We start from the raw sequence: 22,287 nt of genomic DNA, 5'->3' as shown, positions 1-22,287 counted from the left end.
AAACACTAGCAGTAGCAATTAGAGAAGAAAAAGAAATTGAAGGTATCAAAATAGGTAATGAGCAGACCAAGCTATCACTCTTTGCAGATGATATGATGGTCTACTTAAAGAATCCTAGAGAATCCACCAAAAAGCTAGTGGAAATAATCAACAACTTTAGCAATGTTGCAGATTACAAAATAAACCCACATAAATCATCAGCATTTCTATATATTTCTAACCCATCTCTGCAGTGAGTAAATTAGATTAATACAGAATAGTATACTTGTCAGGTCTTTGGGGAAGGAAAGATTTTAAGATCAAGGAAGAGTTAGAAAAAATGATAAAATATAAAATAAAATAAATAATTTTGATTACATTAAATTAAAAAGGTTTTGTACAAACAAAACCAATGCAACTAAAATTAGAAGGGAAGCAACAAATTGGGAAAAAATCTCCATAACAAAAAAAATCTAACAAAGGTCTAATTACTCAAATTTATAAAGAGCTAAATCAATTGTACAAAAAAAATCAAGCCATTCCTCAATTGATAAATAGGCAAGGGACATGAATAGGCAATTTTCAGATAAAGAAATCAAAACTATCAATAAATGCATGAAAAAATGTTCTAAATTTCTTATAATTAGAGAAATGCAAATCAAAACAACTCTGAGGTACCACCTCACACCTAGCAGATTGGCTAACATGACAGCAAAGGAAAATAACAAATGTTGGAGGGGATATGGCAAAATTGGGACTTTAATGCATTGCTGATAGAATTGTGAATTGATCCAACCATTCTGCAAGGCAATTTGGAACTATGCCCAAAGGGTACTAAAAGACTGCCTACTCTTTGAATATCTAGCCATAGCACTACTGGGTTTATAACCCAAAGAGGTAATAAGGAAAAAGAAATATAAGAATATTCATAGCTGTGCTCTTTGGGGTGGCAAAAAAATTGAAAAATGAGGGGATGCCCTTTGACTGGGGAATGGCTGAACAAATTGTGGTACTATTGTGCTCAAAGAAACAATGAACTGGAGGAATTCCATGTGAACTGGAATTACCTCCAGGAATTGATGCAGAGTGAAAGGAGTAGAACCAGGAGAACATTGTACACAGAGATGGATACTGTGGTACAATGGAAAGTAGTGGACTTCTCTACTAATAGCAATGCAATGATCCAGGACAATTCTGAAGTTCTTATGAGAAAGAACACTATCCACATTCAAAGGAAGAATTGTGGGAGTAGAAACACAGAAGAAAAACAACTGCTTGATCACATGGGTTAATGGGGATATGATTGGGGTTATAAAAGCTAAATGATCACCCTGGTACAAATATCAATAATATGGAAATAGGTCTTGACCAATGACACATGTAAAACCCAGTGGAATTGTGCGTCACTTATGGGAGGGGGCTGAGGGAGGGAAGAGAAGAACATAATTTTGTAATCCTGGAAAAATACTCTAAATTAATCAATTAAATAATTTTTTTAAATTAAAAAAAGAAAACATCTGTACTCCCATCCTGGTCGCCATGATGAATGCCACCTAGCCTCATCTAATATGGAGAGAAAATAGTGTTTTCTCAAATAACACTGACACATAGTGCCCATTAGGGAGGTAATATCCATTTTTTCTTCTCACAATGAACCAGACCATCATGGTTAGCACCAACATAGATAATACATTGGTTAATGAAAATTTATCATTGGGAACATTCCCGTCATTGAAGAAAATTACAATTGCCCTGCTTGACCTTAATAGACCATATTTGGCAAATGAACACATTGCCAGAGTCTCCTTTGCAGGAGATACTCAAGTGATAGATAATTTAGCATCTCTTTCTTCTTTCCTCTCTTAGTCACATTTCCAAGAACCTTTTGCTGTTACAACACTCTCAATCATATCAGTAATGACAGCAACACTGATGAATGTAAGAAAGAGAATCAAGAACTAAGACAAAAGGGGAAATGAATTGACTCCAAAAGAACCTATCATGTTTGGAATGCTCTCCCTCATTCCCTTTGCCTTCTCAAACCCTTTCCATGCTTCAAGATTCAACCCAAACATCATATCTTATACGAAGGAAGAAACTTCCTTGACCACTTTAGCTCAGTGAACTCTTCTTATATCTCTTACTTCACTTAAAAGTCAGTACAAAAGAGTTCATCATTCAATTACTCTAACTAATCCATAAGCTTATTTTGTCTCTTCTGACAGACTATAATCTCCATGATGTCAGGAGCTATATATGCCTTATTTTCAGTCCCCCATAGTGTCTTATAAAGCCTAAGGAGGGAAATAAAAGAAACCATGGCAGTTTGGTAGCTCTAGTAATTTAATTTAACAAACAATTGAGTATGTAATAGGCATTTACTAAATATTCATTGGTTGAGTGATTGAGAGAGTAACATAGGGAGGGAAAAAACAGGAAACCAAGGACTTTTCCATGGGAAAGCAAAAAGACTTTAGGGCATTCAGGCTCTTGGTAAATGGTTTTGCCAATGAATAGTAAATTTGATTTACTTAAATACAAAAAATAAGTGACTATTATGAGCATAGCTCTATACTAGATTGTGGGAGATATAAAGATGAAATAAATTAAAGACCTTCACAAAACTTACAGCCTAAAATGGAGTATTAAATATTTGCTCAAATAGTAATGATAACACAAAGCAGAATTATGAAACTTATGAAGAAAGATTACAAATATGGTGATAAGAGAACTTCAAGGAGATCACGGAAGATTCATTGAAGAGGTGGTATCAGAGTTCACTCTTGAAGGAAGGGAGAGAGTTCAACTGGTAGAGGACAGTAGTGGAAATCAAAAAGCATTAATTTTCAGTAGTGGCAATGGGGTGTGCTAGGGCTAGCTTGTATCTATTTATGACCCAATTATATTTTCAGTGTGAGTGCTTAAAACCTTTGAAATTGGCAAACACTACAAATCAAGGATTGTTTTATTGTTTTGTGGATTGTCTAAATAAAGTAATGGAAAAATGTTAATAATACAGATTAACCTTAAAAATGTGTCCCATATACATTTTGGGGGGGAAGAGTCCATCGTAAAATTCACAAGCACTGGAGATGATATGAACTTAAAGCGTGAAGAAATGAGTGGGTAACACAAGAGTAGGAGATGGCAAGTAGGTCCATTTGACTACAGTTTGACTATTCACCAATCCTTCCTGTTATGTGGCTTTTTCCTTTTTTTTTTCAATTAAAAACATGTTTTCTCCCTCCACCATGTGTTCCTCCAGTTGGGAAAAAGAAAAGAAAGAAGAGAAAAATAGAATCTTTGTAAAAAGTGAAGTAAAATAAATTCCCATAATGGTCAGTTCTGAATAGGTTTGCCTCTGTATATCTTGAGTATATACTCTCTGTTGGAAAGTGGGTTATAGGTTTCAACATCAATTTTCTGGAATTATGGTAGGGCATTGAATCAAAAAGAAATTCTTAAGATAATTTTCAATGTGTTTTGTCTTTACAAACTATTCTAGTTCTGCTCAATTCACTCTGCATCAGTTGATCCAAGTCTTCCCAAGTTGCTCTGAAATCATCCTTTTTGTCATTTCATATTCTAGAACAGTATTTTTATTACATTCATATATCATAATTTATTCACTCATCCTCCAAACTTATGTTTGCCTGCTTAGTTTCTAACTCTTTGACACTAGAAAATAATTGCTATGAATATTTTCTCATATGTTATATATGACATATATATACACATGCATTCATATATAAACATACATTTTTTTTATTTGATCTCTTTGGAGTACAGTTTTAATAGAAGTATTGCCAGGTAAAGGGGAAACCAGGATCAATAACCAGAGGGGAATAATTCTAAATTACTTTCTAGAATGGTTGGACCAATTCATAGCTTCTCCAATAGTACATTAATGTGTCTATTCATCCCCTATATTTATATATACATCTAGGTCAGTATGAGATAAGTGAAAAAATGGATGGTAGCTACTTTATGGTCCTGAATACTCCTCCACATTGCTATCTCTGACTTAAAAGAGTCATTTTTCCAAACATAAGAATTCCTTAGAAAAGACCATTGAAAGAGCTATAGATTTAGGAATATCTTTTTTTAGATTCTTCCCCCTGACACACACTGGCTGTGTGACTGTGGGCAAGTCATTGATTCTCTTAGTGATTCCAAATAATTCCAAACTCATCATTTGCAGAGAAGGTAATGGTTTGTAATGATAGAGGGAGGTTCCTCACTGGAAGCTCTGTGCACTGGAAAAAATAATAAGTTTGGGAGAAGAGAAGAGAAGAGAAGAGAAGAGAAGAGAAGAGAAGAGAAGAGAAGAGAAGAGAAGAGAAGAGAAGAGAAGAGAAGAGAAGAGAAGAGAAGAGAAGAGAAGAGAAGAGAAGAGAAGAGAAGAGAAGAGAAGAGAAGAGAAGAGAAGAGAAGAGAAGAGAAGAGAAGAGAAGAGAAGAGAAGAGAAAAGTAAAAAGAGGAAGGAAGAAAAAGTATGACCATCTCACTATCCCAGGGGGTCTACATAATGAAATGGGCTTTTGGCACTTAATAAATGTTTGTTGAACTGAATTTTGAGAGCTTTGGGCCAAAGTAGAGATAACCTCCAAGGGAGAGATTAGCTGTTCACTGAAAATGAGATAACTTGCATGGTATTTTGCCTTCGCTGCAAAACTATTTATTTTTAAGGTCAAAATGCACAGAAATTCCTTAGGCTTTGTACTTTTATTTATAGACATTCCAGTATCATTCAGTGGAAAGAGTTCTGGCCTGGGAATCAGAGGAACTGTGTTCAAAATAAGTTACTTTCTACTCAAGTGATCTGAGGCAAATACTAGAATTTCACTGGGGCTCCACTTCTTTATTTCTAAACTGAGGAAGTTATAGCAAATGGTTTCTAAATCTCTAAATCAATGATTCCTTTGCCTTTTCCTCTTCTTTCCCTCATTCTTTATAGAACCAAATATATTATTCCAAACTCTTTTTCCCCCTTCTAAGTTCTATCTCCTTTCCCTGTTTTTCCTTCAAATCCCTCCCTTCTCCCCACTCTCTAACTCCAATGCCCAGTCTTATTCAGACTCAGGTATTGCCCTAATTTCCCAGCTGCCCTTTCTATCATCTCCCATGACTCCCACTGGCCTTTGTCAGTGGCAGAGGAAAAGTTCTGTCTTCTGTTACCAGCAGCAAAGCCCCAATGACAACAGATTCTTTCAAATGAAGACATGTACAGACGGAAACAATATGTCAGGAGTGACGGGCAGAAGGAAGAAAGACACCCACTAAGTGTAGGGTGGGAAAAGATGAATATTCAGGTGAAGAAAACATCAGTATTAGAAAATCAGCAAATGTTTAATGATGGAATGAAAGATTACTTCACAAGGCTGGCAGGAACCAAGGTGACAACAGACACAGAGAGCATTGTCACATCAGCAGACTTTGGATCCCAGCCCTGAAATCAAAGAAGAAAAAGAAATGGTGGTGGTAGAGAGGGTGGAGAAGGTAGGAGGGCATGTTTCCTTGCTGTCTTTTAAGGAAGGTTAAAATTAAGATGGTTGATGTCTAGTTGGTATTCACTCATAAAAAAGGGAGGCTGGAGGGGATTTTTCAAAATCTAGCCTAAACCTTTTATGGGGAAATGAAGTCTAGAATGGGAAAGTCGCCCCTCCAGGATCACAGAGCTGGATCTATATCCCTCAGGGCTCTTACCGGCCAAGATCTTGCTCTTAACTCCAAAGCCTCTATGCAGAAGTCAAATAGGGAGTCACTGTTATGGCATGATGAGAGGGGTAATTATCTATGACTGTCTCTTTCCCCAAAGCTCCTAAACATCCGTCATTAGATTTATTCTCCTGGGTTGACATTGCTTGTCCAAAAGTATTCTTTAAAAATTACCTACAAGGTATAATATCTAGGAAGCAAATGTAGTCAGTCACCTTTAGTATGAATTATTAGATTGTCCATATTTCTCTCTAGAAGAGGGATTCTGAATCTTTTTTTTGTCCGGAACCCCTTTGCCAGTCAGGTAAAACCTATGAACTCTTTTTTTAGAAGAATCATTTAAAATAATTGAATGGAATGCCAAATTCTAATTAGAGATAAGTGAAGACAAAGATGTCATTCCCCCCCCCCCAATCCAATTTCATAGATGGAGTGATATTTATCCACATATTCCAGGTTAAGAACTCTACCTCTAGGATAATGGGGTGCAGAGGGGAGGAGGCTACCAAGAGCCCCGAACCTCTGAGAAAAAGGGTTAGAGTGGGAAAGAGCATGCAAGAAGTACATGGTAGGGTGGAGAAGGTAAGGGCTGACAGGAAACTGGTCCTGCTAGAGGATGCCATCTGTTCAAGAAAACCTCTGACTGAATGAAATGAGGAGGAGAAACCTAAATTCCCAGGAGATCCCAGCAGCCCCTTGCAGGTCAGAACCTGCTTCAAGAGCACTGAGGGAGGACAAGTTCTCAGCCTGGGAGCTTTCCCCCATTTGAATTTCTCCACTCTGGATTTGGGAAATCTGTTTTCCTTAGTGCTGGGCTGTGTCAGGGTGTCAAAAGCCAAAAGCTTCAATCCTGTCCGTGAGGCTAGTTTGCCATAAAAATACAAGGAGGGATTACTGAAGGCCCAGAATGAAGGCTTTTACAATATCAATTCCACCCTTGTAAATTTAATCCAGGGTTATTTGTGGCACCAAAATCTCTTTACTGTGATGTATTACTTAGTTACTGGGGTTATCACAGCAGCATCCCAAAGTTGCATAGTACATAAAACATTTCAGTTAACAATGCAGGAAGGTTAACTCCCCCAGATAACCTGCTATCACAGGGGTTAGCCCAGATGACATGCCTCTGTCAGCTTCCAGGAGCTATTGATGGTTCAATCAGTTTGTTTTGAAGGTAAAGTACAACAAAAGGGCAGTAAACTTATTCAGACTGTCAACGGGGGCTATCGGGAATGTGGCTTGCAGGTAAGTAATTCTGGGTGTTTTAAGACTATTATCAAACAGCAGTAGTTGAAGGAAGAGACAGCTACTAATAACACAGAAGGCAGCCATCATAAAGCACTTTATGGCAGGAGCCCCCATCTATAAATCCTGGGACACCCTGAGATAGCTCCAGATTTATAAAACTGCTTGTTAAGCTGGGGCTAGGCTTAATGAAAAGAGATCCATCTACATTTCCACATCCAAGCACCAAAGGGATTTCTTGGGTTTTCAGGGGTGGATGGGTGCAGGCGCAGCTTAACCATTACTGGGAGACCCTAATCTTTGTTGTCAAGTGAAAGGTTACTATTGGCAAGAGTGCAACGTACAAGGAAGAGCAGCAGAAAGTCTAGGAAGGTGTTTCAAGAACTCTGTATATCTTCTTGGGTGCTCATCCCCTACTAGAGCAGTAAATGCAGCCGAATCTGCTGATTTTCTTTCTCTCCTTTCCTCTTTTTCTTATGTCTCTCTCTCTCTCTCTTTTTTTCCCTTTTTTGTTTCCTCTAATTCCTTTTCCTGAGTTTTTTCTTCTTTTCTTTACTCTCTCTCTCTCTGTCTTTCTCTCTGTGTCTCTCTGTTTCTCTCTCTCTCTCTCTCTCTCTCTCTCTCTCTCTCTCTCTCTCTCTCTCTCTCTCTCTCTCTCTCCCTCCCTCTCCCTCTCTCTCTCTCTCTCCCTCTCTCTCTCCCTCTCTCTCTTTCTCTTTCTCTCCCTTTCTCCCTCTCCCTCTTTCTCTCCCTCTTTCTCTTTCTCTCTCTCTCTCTCTCTCTCTCTCTCTCTCTCTCTCTCTCTCTCTCTCTCTCTCTCTCTCTCTCTCTCTCTCTCCCTCCCTCCCTCCCTCCCTCCCTCTCTCTCTTTTTCTCCCCTTCTCCCTCTCCCTCCCTCTCTCTCTTCTCTCTGTTTCCCTAGAAAATTCATTTCAGGTGACAGTGACGGGCAAAAAAGAGCAATGAAAAAAGGAAATAGGAAAGAGGACATCAGACACCCAGGAACATAAATGAGAGCCCCACTACCCCAAACTCATGGTTTCACTGACCCAGCCCTAATGCTCTGGCATTTTCCAAAATAGTGCTAAGAGAAATGATGTTGCTTTTTGCTCCCACCCACTGAGGAATTGGCCACACACCATCATGCTTCAAAGTCATGGAAAAGATGAACACACCATAGAGCATGAGATGTGTTTCATTAACCTTCCCCTACTGCTGTTGGATTTCTCCTCAGCAATGGCCCAGGGCTCCCCAGGCAAGCGGCCAATGATGCTGATTTTCCAGGCCCAGGGGAAATAGGGAACTGACTTACATGCGCATTTGTAAGGCTGAGTCTTCTTTTCTCTAAATTTTGGATTCTCTGACCCCCTAGGGCCATACCTTTACATTGACTGAAGAGGCAATGACAGCCTCTTTAGGTATCAAGAACATGGGACTGGGAGTGAGGATATGGGTTTGAGTTTCCTCTGCCACCAAGATCATCTGAATGACCCATCCCTGTGACTCAGTTTCCTAAACTATAAAAGGAAGAAGTTAGATAATATACTCTTCAAGGGAAAATCACACGATTCTGCAGCTCTAAAATACATGTTCAGAATATAGTTAGATGCTTGTTTTTCCTCATGCAGCCCAAATAAATGAATCTGTGAAAACAGAGAAGGCAGGCCAAAGAATAATGAACAAGTGCTCCAACCTGAATAGCTCCAGATGCAGACACAGATTACAATTATCTCACCCTAATGAGAATAGGTGAGCTCACCTACTCCATTAATGATTGCCTGGCAAAGACCAGATGATTTCCCTAGCAGTTCACTAACAACTGTTTGAAGTCTTCCATGCAAAAAATACACCCACAGGACAGACCCAGCGCCTGGACAAGAGAAGGAACTGGAAATTATTGTGTTGGCTTCTGTTACTTTGATCTCTGGGTCATGACCTTTGCTTTCTTCTGATCTTCAAAGCTGAGATTTTAGATTAGCTGAAGAATGCACACTGGGTTCTGTAAGCCACAACTTTTACTACTCTGGCTGGGTGGGGAAATGGAGGTAGCCCCCAAACAGACCCCAGAAGTTTGGGTGTCCTTGCCCATTCCTTTTTGATTGAGTGGCTACAGATACTGGACAGAGCCCTGATCTGCTCTCTGTTGGTGATCAACATGAGGACAGAAAGTTTAAAATAATACTATTATAAGGAAAACCAAGGATCACACTGGGTGGCAGGGAGACAAGGCAGAGACAGAGACAGAGAGAGGAGGGAGAAGCAAGAAAGGAAAGGGAGGGAAAAAGAAAGGGAGTGGGAAAATAGAGGAAGGGGAAAAAAGGAGGAGGAGGAAGAAAAAGGGAGAAAGGAAGGAAGGAGAGAAAAGGGAGGGGGAGGAGGAGGGAAAGAAAAAAGAAGTAAAGACAAGGAAATACAAATCATAGAATTCATAGGATGTTAGATCTGCAAAGGATTTTGGTAGATCAACCCCCTAATATCAAAGATGAGGGAGGAAGCTGAGTCCTACAGTCAATATTTAGTGGTGGAGCCCAGGTGAAGAAAGAGAACCCTCACCAGCACTCAAACCTGCAACTTCAACTCCTCCAGCAAAGTTGCCTCTGAATTCTCTGAAAAGATTCAGGCTATTACAGGAGAGCAACCTAAATCTTCCACCTTCACTTATTTTTCTTCTTCTTCTTTTATTTTTAATAACTCTTCCCTTCCATCTTAGAATCAATTCTATGTGTTGGTTCTGAAGCAGAAGAGAGGTAAGGGCTAGCCAATGGAGGTTAAGTGACTTGCCCAGGGCCAGAGAGCTTAGGAATTGTCTGAGGCCATATTTGAAGCCAGGACCAGGCTTGATCTCCAAGCTTGGCTCTCTATCCTCTGAGCCACCTCAATGCCCCCTTTCCTTCACTTCTCAACATTTTCCAGTATTCATTCTCCCTTCCTTCTCAGAGAAGAGTATCTCTCTAGTCCTAAACTAATCCCTCCCTTTGCCTCATTGCCCACATTTCCTTTTTCTCTAAGAACTTGTTCTACATATGACCCCTCTTCTCTCTGGCACCTCCAAACACACACACACACACACACACTCTATTCTGCCTATTTCTTTTTTTTCTGTTTCTCTGTATCTCTCTCTCTCTCTCTCTCTCTCTCTCTCTCTCTCTCTCTCTCTCTCTCTCTCTCTCTCTCTTTCTCCAGTCTCCTCCCTGCAAACATAATGAACTCACTCCATGCTAAACAACCAAAAAATTTCTCTATACCCTCCAACTCCACAAAGTTAATAATCCCCTATCTCTCTTCTTAGCATGGCAAAATTCCATGAAAAAGTAGTCTTCACTCAGTATCTCTCTCTCTTCACTGCTCACTCTTTCCCTTCTCTCACTGATCTCTAGAATTATTCCTTCTCTCTCTCTTTTTTTCCCCACCTTAGTCTCTTTCCCAGGCCTATCAGATGGATGTTGATCTGTCTTTGCCTCTTCACTTCCCCTTTTTCCTTTCTCTCTTCCTGGTATCCAAGGCTCTTTTTACATGATCTTGCCCTATTGTAACTTTCCATTATTCTTTTATACTACTACTCAGCTCCATATATTCTATTCCCCACAAAGGTTGACATCTTCCATATTCATCCCACATGTCTTGCCTTTATGTTTTTGTTTAATCAGTTTCTTATGCCTTTGACACCCCCTTCTCAATACTTTATTATACACATACTGGGAGCCATCAAGACCACGGTGTTTGACATGGTCCATGTAGAAACTGGGGACTGCAAAGCAGCCCCCAGAAAGGATGGAAACACCCACTGAAACCCCCCCAAGTGACTTTCATTTTTAACATCCTCTTATTATTGGAATTGTTAAGATTATTATTCTTACTGAGCCCCAGGAAAGATAGATGAAAGCAACATGCTTGCAGGTTTAATACAGATGTCCCACTCTGTCCCCCTAGGATATTACTAGGAGAGCCCACTTACAAAATTAAACCTAAGGATTTCTTATATACTCACTTAGATAGGACCCTCTTTTCTAGGCATTAAAAACTTCTGGCAAATCTGTGCTCTGAATTCCCTAACCTATATCTGGGTCTTTTGATTCTACCCTCTGATCCTACACTTAGCAACTATGTTTCATTGACTATCTCCCTAGGCTTCCTGTCTGTTGTTAGGTTCCATGGAAACATGTATGTTGAGAATGAAACTGTGTGCCAAGTAGATGTGTGATCATGAGGGTATAAAATAAAGCTAGGCCTCAGCCAAGGTGGAGCAGTTTATCCTGTGAAACCTGTGCTGTGGGTTGAATGTGAAAGCTGTGTCCCATCCATTATTTCGCCGACACAATCCCACCTCCAAGACTCCATCCCTTGTGGGAAGCTAGCCCACCCCACAGCATATACCCTTGTGGAATTCTGCCCTAGACTTTTAAACTCAACTCACTAGCCACTAGTAAATAATCTTTTCTCTCCAATAATACCTTTTCTGAACCTCTCTAATGTATTTCTCATGTATAATTTCCTCCATCCATGTTGGCAGCAACCATATCATTTCATTCTCTCCCCAACGACCTAGCACACTCTTCACATACTAGACACATAATTTCAATTTTTTATTTATTTCAATTATTCAGAATTTGGCTTTTTTCTCTCTTACTCCCTTCTCTGGGACTAGGACCATGAAGGGGGAAATTGTAACAAATAAGCATTGTTAAATGAAACCAATCCTCTTATTAAACATGCCCAAAAATGTTGGTCTCATTCTGGCTAGCATGCTTTATCATAAATCCTCCAGAATCATGGCAGATTATTGCATTTATCAGAATTATTAAATCTTTCAAACTTGTTTATTTTGATAACTCTGATGTTATAATATAAATTGTTCTGATTGTTCTCACCTTAATCTTCATCAATCCATACAAATCTTCCCAGGTTGTTTTCTTCTAAAATTGTCTCTTTCTTCAATTTTTACAACATAATGCCACATTCATTTTTTATAATTTGTTCACCCATTCCCCAACTGATGGGCATCCATTTGTTCCTAGTTCTTTGCTACTGCCAAAAGAGCTCATATAAGTATTTTTGTACTGTAAGAACTTTTCTCTTTTCTCTGATCTCCTTGATTTACCAGTCTAGTAGTGGTATTGCTAGGGCCAAAAATATGCATTATTCAGCAATTTTTTAGGGCAGACTTATAAATTGGTTTCTGGAATTGTTGGGCCAATTCACAGCTTAACCAACAAAGTATAAATGTGTATTTTCCCATAGCCCTTTCAACATTTGTCATTTTCCTTTTCTTACTAACTTTGCCAGTCTGATGGATATGATGTAGAAACTCAAGAATTCCTTTGCTTTGCACAGTTGGCATTCAAATATAAACAGAAGACATGAACAGGAGAGGAGGAGGAAAGAAAAAAAATGCCTCATACCTAGACATCCAAATTCACTATACCAGTTTTATTAGTCAATTCTGGACCTAAGGATAATGGTTCCAACAAGTTTATTAGAAATCTAGCTCAAGTTATTTAAGTCCTTTTCAACAATGACTTGACAATGAATTATGTCCTCCTTTTGACCCAGTGATACCACTATTAGGCAGGTACCTGAAGGAGGTCACAGACAGAACAGTTCTACATAGAACAGAATATTCATAACAAGCCTTTTTGTGGTAACAAAAGAGTGGAAATCTTGGATACTAATCAATTGGGGAATGCCTGAACATATCATGATATTCTTACATAATGGAATAATATTTCACCAAAAGAAGAGACAAATATAAAGAAATCAAGGAAAAATGGAAAAAATGTATATAAACTGATGAAAAGCCAATTAAACCTAACAAAGAAAACAATATACATGATGACTGCAGCTTGCAAACCATAACAACTTTTTTAACAGTGATTAACAATAATGATCCTTCTTGGTCCAAGAGAACAGATGATGAAAGATATCCTCTCTAATCTATAGAAAAGTGGGAGATTATAGGTGAACAAGGAGATTTACACTGGGTCAACTGGTCTTGCTTTTTTATTGTTGTTGTTACAGGTGAGGATTCAATATGAATGGTAAGGGGGTATATCAGATAGTGAATGATATAAATAAGACTTAAAATAAAATTGTGTATATCTTTTTAAAACAAAATAAACCTAGACTGATTCTTCCATGCTTCATTCTACTCCCTAAGCTAACTCTAAAATCTCAAATCATGGTTCTATTTACCAGCAATATTCCAAAGGATCTGTAATTTGCAATGAAGATTCCAATCTATTCACACCTGACCATCTTGTATAACTCTGCCATGTTCTCCCATAAAGTTGACATAGATTAAATTTGATATCAAGTCTACCTAATGAGTTTGTGTCTTCCTCAAGTGTCTTCCTCAAATTCTTTTGATATCCCACAGAGTTCAAGGATCAAAAATCTAGGTGTAGATTGAGTCTTGCCCAACTCCCTCATTTTTACAGATGAGTAAACTGAGTCCCAGAGAGCTTAAGCAACTAATTCAAAGTAGGAAGCATTAAAAAGGTTTTAAACCCAGACCCTTCACAATGATTATATTTTCTTCTTCAATTGTCCCTTATTCTCAGTAGATGACCAGTCCTTTTTTCCCCCCAATCACTCATTTTCATTTAATATTAATACCCAAAATGTATGTACAACATAGCTAAGTACAGGCTTCTCACCCTCAGAAATAGCATATTCCTATTAGCAAACATAATGGCAAATGCCCAGCTAGGGACTATAATGAACCAATGCCAGTAGGAAAGTCATAGAAAGTTGCCTCTCAGCAGCTCAAAAGTATATTGGTTTGTAAAAGAGTTAAATGTCCTATCCTATAAACCCACAAATAAAAATAATAATAAATCCAAAAATGGTAGAGAGAGGTGAAGAAGAGGGAAGGAATGTGGAGAAAGTAAAGGTGAGAGAGGGAGAAGTCAAAAGTATCTTCCTTGCCATTTTCAATAGCTAACATAAATGCAATCACTTCCCATTTCTAACCCAGTGGTCTGCCACAACGTGACCTAAAACTAGCCTGACCTCTATGAAATCAGCTTCTCCCATGGAAAGGAAACAACAGACATACTTGTTTTGATGTATGGCAGGGTGACATATTATAAATATTACATCACATAACCACAAAGGATGTCAATCAATAAGAATTTTTTTTCATACAGCACTAAATGAACCATGGGCTCTTGCTTCTGAATAAGCTTCTTTAAGGCTTCTACTATTGCTTAAATGATTAATAGGGGACATATTGTCAGAAAATGTACTTAAAGTGAAAAACAATAAACTATAGAAAGATCATTCATTTTTTAAGCAATTCTCAAGTAAAACTGTCACATAAATTTACATAGAGGCGTCATGTCGGGGCTCTGGGTAAAATCTGGGTGGCAGGCATACTTCACACTTTGTAAAAGGGCTGAGAAAATATTTCTTAGAAACTTAAGACAAAACACCCAAACTCTTAGGCTAAACAGGATTCCGAAGCTAAATGATGATATGCTAGAAACTTGCATTTGGGGCTAAAGGGAGACATTAAGCATCTATTCAGATATTAGGGTGATAGACAGAAATGAGCACAGTCCATCTCTGGGCTAGTCACTTGACTGCTAGTGCCATATGCAAAATTTCTAGGATCAGAAATAAACCACTCAGCTACCACCCCTGCTTTGCCTAGATCAAACAATCAAATAAATTTATTTAATCTAAAAATAATCTATAACCATAAAAAATAGAATTAATGAAACAATCTCTCTATGTAAGGAGCTTCAAATGGAGGGAAGGGAAGTAACAACAGTGATATGTAAGAATGTAAGAATATGAAGAATATATACATAAGCATATGCAAAATAAATACAAACAAATGCCAAATAGTTCAACACAAGCTAGCTAGAAAGGGAGCTCACTAGGAATTAGAGCAGAGGGCATCAAGAAAGCTTTAATGTAGTAGGTGATGCTTCAGTTGTATTGAATTTTTTATTTGAAATTTTTTATTTAATTAATTGATTTAGAATATTTTCCATAGTTACATGATTCATGTACTTTCTCTCCTCTCCTCCTAATCCCCCTCCCGTAGTCAATGAGCAGTTCCACTGTGTTTAAATGTGTCATTGTGTATTGAATTTTTGAAAAAGGCATTCCATGAGGCATAAACAAGGAGATAGTGCATTCCAGACAAGGGGAATGGCCAATTCAAACCATACTGTGTAGAAGGAACAAATTAAAATTTGCTTTGATTGAATCACAGAATGTGGAATAATAATGAATAATGGTCACAGAAAGATAGAGTGGGCTAAGGTTATTAATGATTTTTAAAGCTAAAGATTTTATTGAGTAGAGGAGTAGAATAGTCAGAATTTGCTTGGATGGGAACAGTATGGAGGACGGAACAAACTGAGGAGAGCCCATGTTCATTGGGATAAATTGCATCGATCTCCTTATTCTCCTCTTTCTCTTATAAGTCATTCTATTTCCTCATCCTCTTTTCCACTCCTAACTCTACATAATCCCCCAATTTGAATATGTTTGAGTCTTATTTCTGCAAATAGTAGTAATAATAGTAATCTAGTAATCATAATGACAGCTTATACTTATTAATTATCATAAAACCCATGATATAGATAATATATTTTATTCTCAAAGATCATCCAAATAAATAGATGCCATTATTATAATTGGAGCAGATTCAAGGCAGCCTTAAGGCAGGGAAACTGATCTTCCTGAGTTCAAATCTGGCCTCAGACAATGACTAGCTATGCTTCCCTAAGAAAGTCACTTAATTCTTGTTTGCCTTTTCTTCATCCATAAAATGAGATGAAGAAGGGAATAGCAAACCACTCCAGTATCATTGTCAAGAAAACCCTAAAATGGAGTCATAAAGAGTCAGATACAATTGCAAAATGACTTAAAAACTATAACAATATGATTATTACCCCCACTTTGTAGATAAGGAAACAGTCATTGAACTTAAGTGACTTACTCATAGTTATACAGTTGGTAAATACTGAAGGCTCGATTCAAAGCTCTATACTTTCTCCTTGTTGCCTCTTTAAATAATAGGACATGCCACAGGAAACAAATTAACTAACCTTTCTGTGATTTAGTTTCTTCACCTATAAAAGAAAGGATGTTGTGTCTTGGATTCTATTCCTGCTAAGAGAACCTCCAATTATTTAGTAAACACAAGAACATAAACTACTTGGGAAAAGGATTTTCTATTTGACAAGAACTGCTAGGAAAACAAATTGGCATAAATTGGATTTAGTCCATTTTTTATACCAAATACCATAATAAACTCTAAATGGACTTATAATCTGAATACTAAAGGTCACATCATAATATAAAAGAGGAAAATGAAAATTGGTACTTTTCAAAACTATGACTATAAGGATTAATTTTTGATTAATGATCATAAAAGAAAAATAAGACAATTTTAATCATATAATAATAATGCTGAAATTTTTTCAAGTGAATTAAAGTAATGTAGACAAATAAAAATAGAGAGTTAAATGACAGAAAGTAGTTAGATCAAATCCCATTGATAAAATTGGATATCTGAGATACATAGGAAATTTAAATAAATATTTAAAATCAAGAGCTATTCACTAATAGATAATTATTCAAAAATATGAATAGCTTTTTGAATTATAAACTATCAACATCCATATGAAAGTATTCAAATCACTGATAATAAAAACAATTAAAATTAAAACAACTCTGATTTTTTTTCCTCACACTCTGCAAATTGAAAACCATGACAAAAAATGGAAATGGTATCAAAAAAGTTTTAGGAGGGCACCCTAATGCATTGTTAAGGGAGCTGTGGATTGGCACAACTGTTTTAGATAAGCATTTGGAATTATGAAGAAAAGTGACTGACTAGCTCTCTCTGACACCACTACTTAGCATATATTTCAAGGAAATAAAAGATGAAAAAAGGAAATCCACAAATTTGTTGTTGTAGTCCAGTCATTTTCCAGTCATGCTTGAGCCTTTCTGACTCCATTTGGGATTTTCTTGGCAGATATACTGGATAGGTTTGTCATTTCCTTCTCTAGCTCTTTTTTACAGATGAGGAAATGGAAGCAACCAGGTAAAGTGACTTGCCCAAGGTCACAACACTGCTAAATGTCTATGGTCACATTTGAATTCAGGAAGATGAGTCTTCCTGACTCCAGATCCAGCACTCTGTTCATTATGCCACTTAGATGCCCCTATATATGTAATATATGCACATAAATGATAAATAAAATACCCATATATGCATATCATTTATAGACCCACACACATACATTTGTATTACATCAAAGCACTTTTTGTGGAAACAAGAAGTAGAAACAAAAAGATCAAATATATATGTATATTTTTCCATTCAAGCACTTTTTATGGAAACAAGAAGTAGAGACAAAAAAGAACAACCATCATATCATTTGGGAAGTGATTTAACAAAATGTAGCATGTGAATGTAATAGAATATTGTGCAATAAAAATGATGAATATGAAAAATTCAGGGAAAAATAGAAAAACTTTTATAAATTGACAAGAATGAAATAAACAGAAACAGAACAATTTAAATCATGACTACATCAAAATAAATAAAAAAATCACTAAAAGGAAGTCTAGCTCTGAATAACTAGAAAGCAATAGTAGTCCTGGAATAAAAAAAGAACATGACCAATATTTTCCTCCTAGGGATAACTGAATGGAAAAAGAGTAAAAAGTGGACAGGTCTTGGAGACAGAAAGATCAAATCCTTGCTTAGACTATGTGACACTGAGCAAGTCACTTAACTTCTAACTCTATTTCTTTATCTGCAAAATTGGTATAATAGTAGGCCCAAATGCTTTGAAGGTTGCTTTGAGGGTTAAATGAACTAATACATAGAAAGCACTTCACAAACCTTGAAGAATCATATAAATGCTAGCTATCATCATCATTATTATTACTGGCAGAGAAGCAGGGGATTATGTGGGCAAAATGTTGCATACATTATCAGATATGACCATTTTTTCATTTGCTTTTATTTATTTTTTAAACCCTCACCTTCCGTCTTGGAGTCAATACTATGTATTGGCTCCAAGGCAGAAGAGTGGTAAGGGCTAGGCAATGGGGGTCAAGTGACTTGCCCAGGGTCACACAGCTAGGAAGTGGCTGAAGCCAGATTTGAACCCAGGATCTCCTGTCTCTAGGCCTGACTCTCAATCCACTGAGCTACCCAGCTGCCCCCTTCATTTGCTTTTATTAACCATTTTTCTTTATTATAAGAGAAAGTTCAATTCCATTGGAGCCTGGCATGATTTTGGTATCCAAGAATGATTAGTTATGTAAAAAAACAAAAAGCTTAAATAAAACTTATCACCAAATTAAATAAGCATAAACTATTACAAAGAAGGTTGGTTAGATTAAATAATCTCTAAAATCCCTTATAGTTCAAATTCTCTATCAATCTATTGAAGTTCACTTCAGGTCCCTGTTTTACCTGTTTTGAGACACCAAAATCACACTCTCCCTCCATTGCCTTTTTAGGTTGTTTTCTTTTGGGAAAACACTAGGAAGAAGGCATTTCACTCATCCAATTGGTTAATTTCTGAAAAATCTATCTTTGATTTATAAACTATTAGATTGGGAAAGAAAGGTGACTTCAAGGAAACTGAATCAAATATTTCGTAAATGTTCCTGGTGCACGAAAAAATAAAAAAGAAGAAATCATGGCCCCTAACACCAGGGAGCCTATATTCTATGTGAGATTTTGTGACAAATACGGATGAGGCAATCCGAGAGCAATATAAGGCACATATAATTAAATGCTCAATTCTGTGTTATAGACCAGAATTGCTATTGGAATCCAGTGAAGCTCACCTAAAACCATTCCCCCCACCCCCATCAGAAGCATAGAAAATGATTTTAAAAGAGCTAGTGGATGGAACTAAGCAAAGTTCTATTATGGGAGTAAGGGAACTGTTGCCAATGCAGGTTCACGCATCTTTGACATTGTAAGTAAGTCCAAAAGAGCTTCTTGAAGCTGAAGGAGATTAAGTTACTTGTTTGATTTCACAATGCTAGTGAGGATCATTGGTGGGATCTGAACCCTTTTCTTCCTGATGTCTGAATTGAACATTCTACTACACCACAAGTTTATACAAAAATGGCTATTATCAGGAAATGCCAATGTATTCTTATCTTTCTTAGTTTAATTTGATTTTAGGAAGTAGAGCCATTGGTTTTTGTCTTTGGCAACCCTTTAATCCACTGAGGATATTAACAATTTAATATCAATTCATGAAATCAACATGAATTTTCCAAGTCCCTTAAATATAGCCCACAGGTCAATAGGAATTCTGGAAAGACATTGTTTCCCAAATTCTCTACCTCAGGATGCCCGGAGCATTACCTGTATCTCTTGTAGTCATCTTCATCCTTTTCCAAGCTAACCAGCTCATTGGGACAAGCCACGTTCCCTAACAAGCTGAGATACTCTAGGGCAGGTGTTACTTCTGCCAAATGGTCCAGCAGCCCCTCCAAATCTGTGATGTGTCAAAGAATTAAGGATCTTAAGCCAGGAAAGAGAAAGTCATAATGAGTTAGCTGTACCATTATCAACCAACATATACAACAGAGAAGTGCATGCATTCACCTTGGAGATGCCAGGATGCTGGAACAGGGTGAATGGAGCTTTGTTTCAGAGGGCCATCCCCTATGGGGCATAATTCTTCCCTGTGGTCACTGCCATATCTGTTTCCCTCTCATGCTATCCCAAGGCATGACAATACCCCACTCCTACCTCCAAGGTCTCACTGTTTCATTCCTTTTGTCTCACATTCTCAAGTCATAGACTCTTTTCTCTCATCACAATAACATCAATGATTGGACTGTCTTCTACATTACTTTAAACACCCCTCGTACCCCACCCAAAATCGTTTTTCCTCAAATAAAATACCTCCCTATTATAAGCTATTAGTATGCAATGATCTGCTATTTCTTTAGTTCCAATGGTCTCCACAGGAGCTAAGAAATGTCTATGGGTACCTCTGGCAGGTATAGGGCATAGGCAGAAGATAAAACAGAAGATAAGGGGCAGAGAGAGACAGAGAGCACATGAGATCAAGCCATGTTTAGTTATTAAGAGCTTTCTTTGTATCCTAAGTGCTCAGCACAGCACCTAGTCTATATACTAAGTGTTTAATAAATGGTAGTTGTACTTAAGTGCCTAACATTGTGAGGAAAATAATGCCATGAAGAAAGGAGAGGGAGAAAATAGTAAAACAGCAAAGAAATAAAGAGTAAGTGAGCAATTACCACCAATACTCACTACAGGTGCCCTTTGGTGACAACCCTTGCCATAGAATAACAACAAAGAAAGTCTCTTAACATCTTTGAACAAATTATTTCAGAGTTAGGATGCATATTTGGAGAGACAGCTAAGTGGTGCAGTAGATAGAGTGTGAGTCTGTAGGCAGGAAACTCTAGGTTCAAATGCAGCCTTATACACTAGCTGTGTGACCTTGGGCAAGTCACTTAATCCTATTTGCCTCAGTTTCCTCATCTGCAAAATGAACTAGAGAAGGAAATGGCAAAGCACTCTAGTATCTTTGCCAAGAAAACTCTAAATGGCTCACAAAGAGTTGGGCACAACTGAAACAACTCAACAACAATAAATGCATATTTTACTATCTATTTGTCCTTTCTCAACCTCACCTATTTCTGGGACCTACGTATGGGAAAAACAAAATACAACTGAAGATTGAAATTGTCATAAGATGGCATCCCCAATAGCAAGAATGGTCAAAACACTCTAAATGATCACCTTAGTACAAATATCAATAATATGGAAATGGATTTTGATCAATGACACATGTAAAACCCAGTGGAACTGCTCATTGGCTATGGGGGGGGGAGAAGGGGAAGGAAAGAACATGAATCTTGTAACCAAGGAAAAAAATTTTTCTTAATGAATTAAATAAAATTTGAAAAAAGAACGATCAAAACAAGATGATGAAAAAGAATAGAAGACAGTACCAGAATTGCCTTATCTTCTCCAGGAAGGATGACCGTTCCTTCACCCTCATCCCCAACATCTAATCAGGGAACAATTTTTGTATTTGTGTGCATTCTACCTTCATCCCCTTCTCTGAACTCATAGCTCATATCATTACCTAGCTCAAGCCTTCATCATCTCCCACTTTAATCAATGTAGCAATCTCCCAACTGAAGTCTAGATTTCCAGTCTCTCTTCTCTGATTGGTCCATCTATCTACCTGCAAAACTAATCTTTTTAAAACACAAGTATACAACATCATTTCCCTGTCTGTAGGATAAAATAAAAATTTCTCATTTTGATATTTAAAGCCCTGTGCAACCTAATTCCAGCCTATCTTTCAAGATGTATCTCACACCTCTCCCCTATACAGGGTTTCTGTTCCAGACATTGGTCTTGTGTTCTCTAATCTCAGTGTTCGATCCTCTCTCTGTACCTAGAACTGGCTACTTCCCAAAGCCTAAAATGCACTTCTCTCTCTCTCTTCCATATTTTAGAATGTGTAAATAAATTAAATTGTAGGAAGGAAGGAAGGAAGGAAGGAACGAAGGAAGGAAGGAACGAAGGACGGAAGGAAGGAAGGAAGGAAGGAAGGAAGGAAGGAAGGAAGGAAGGAAGGAAGGAAGGAAGGAAGGAAGGAAGGAAGGAAGGAAGGAAGGAAGGAAGGAAGGAAGGAAGGAAGGAAGGAAGGAAGGAAGGAAGGAAGGAAGGAAGGAAGGAAGGAAGGAAGGAAAGAAACTGTTGCTAATGAGATCACTGAACTAGAAGGACTATTTACTAATTTTAAACAGAAGTTCAAATATCAGGAATCCTATTAGCAGTAACAAACATGCTAAGTATTTTTGTTTTTGTTTTTTTTTTCTTGATCTGAAACCCAGTTCCTGCATTTTTACTCTTCTGCCATACCACTCATGATTTCTATTCATTTTGTTAAAAGGAGCAAGAAACAAATACCTGTAGTAAAGGCTATTCACTTCTTTACTACTACTAGTCTCTTTTTCTCCTCAAAGCTCTCCCCTGGACATAACATATCTCCTGGACAGCTCCCTCAGGTGGATTCTCAGAATCCCTTCCTTTTCAAAGTTCACTTCTCTGTTGCCCAGGCTAGTTCTCCTGATATTTGAATGGCTCTTTTCTATGCTGCCAGGGGCTCTATTATCCAAAGTTGTTTCTAGGTTCAAATGACTACTTCTCTTTTAAAGTGATTGCCTTTATTCCTTAAAGTGTACCTTGAACTCTCAAACTAATTTTCCCACAATTAGAGTTTCTCATTCTGGGCAAGTATATCTGGAATTTGATGATATAATCAGTGGGAAAGAAGGGAATTCTCTCTGCCT

The 22,287-nt window shown here is 37.6% G+C and overlaps 1 protein-coding gene across 1 annotated transcript in view; it reads right to left on the bottom strand.

The window, feature by feature from the left end:
• LRMDA (leucine rich melanocyte differentiation associated) overlaps positions 1–22,287 on the bottom strand; it is a 645,209-nt gene that overhangs the window by 577,161 nt on the left and 45,761 nt on the right. Inside the window, exon 4 of the mRNA XM_056815370.1 lies at positions 19,307–19,441. Coding sequence (XP_056671348.1) covers positions 19,307–19,441 — 135 coding nt within the window. The remainder of the gene's footprint in view (positions 1–19,306; positions 19,442–22,287) is intronic.

The sequence above is a fragment of the Monodelphis domestica genome, chromosome 1 (assembly GCF_027887165.1).
Source record: "Monodelphis domestica isolate mMonDom1 chromosome 1, mMonDom1.pri, whole genome shotgun sequence".
NCBI classification, from domain to species: domain Eukaryota; kingdom Metazoa; phylum Chordata; class Mammalia; order Didelphimorphia; family Didelphidae; genus Monodelphis; species Monodelphis domestica.
This window is presented reverse-complemented; position numbering and strand designations above follow the sequence as displayed.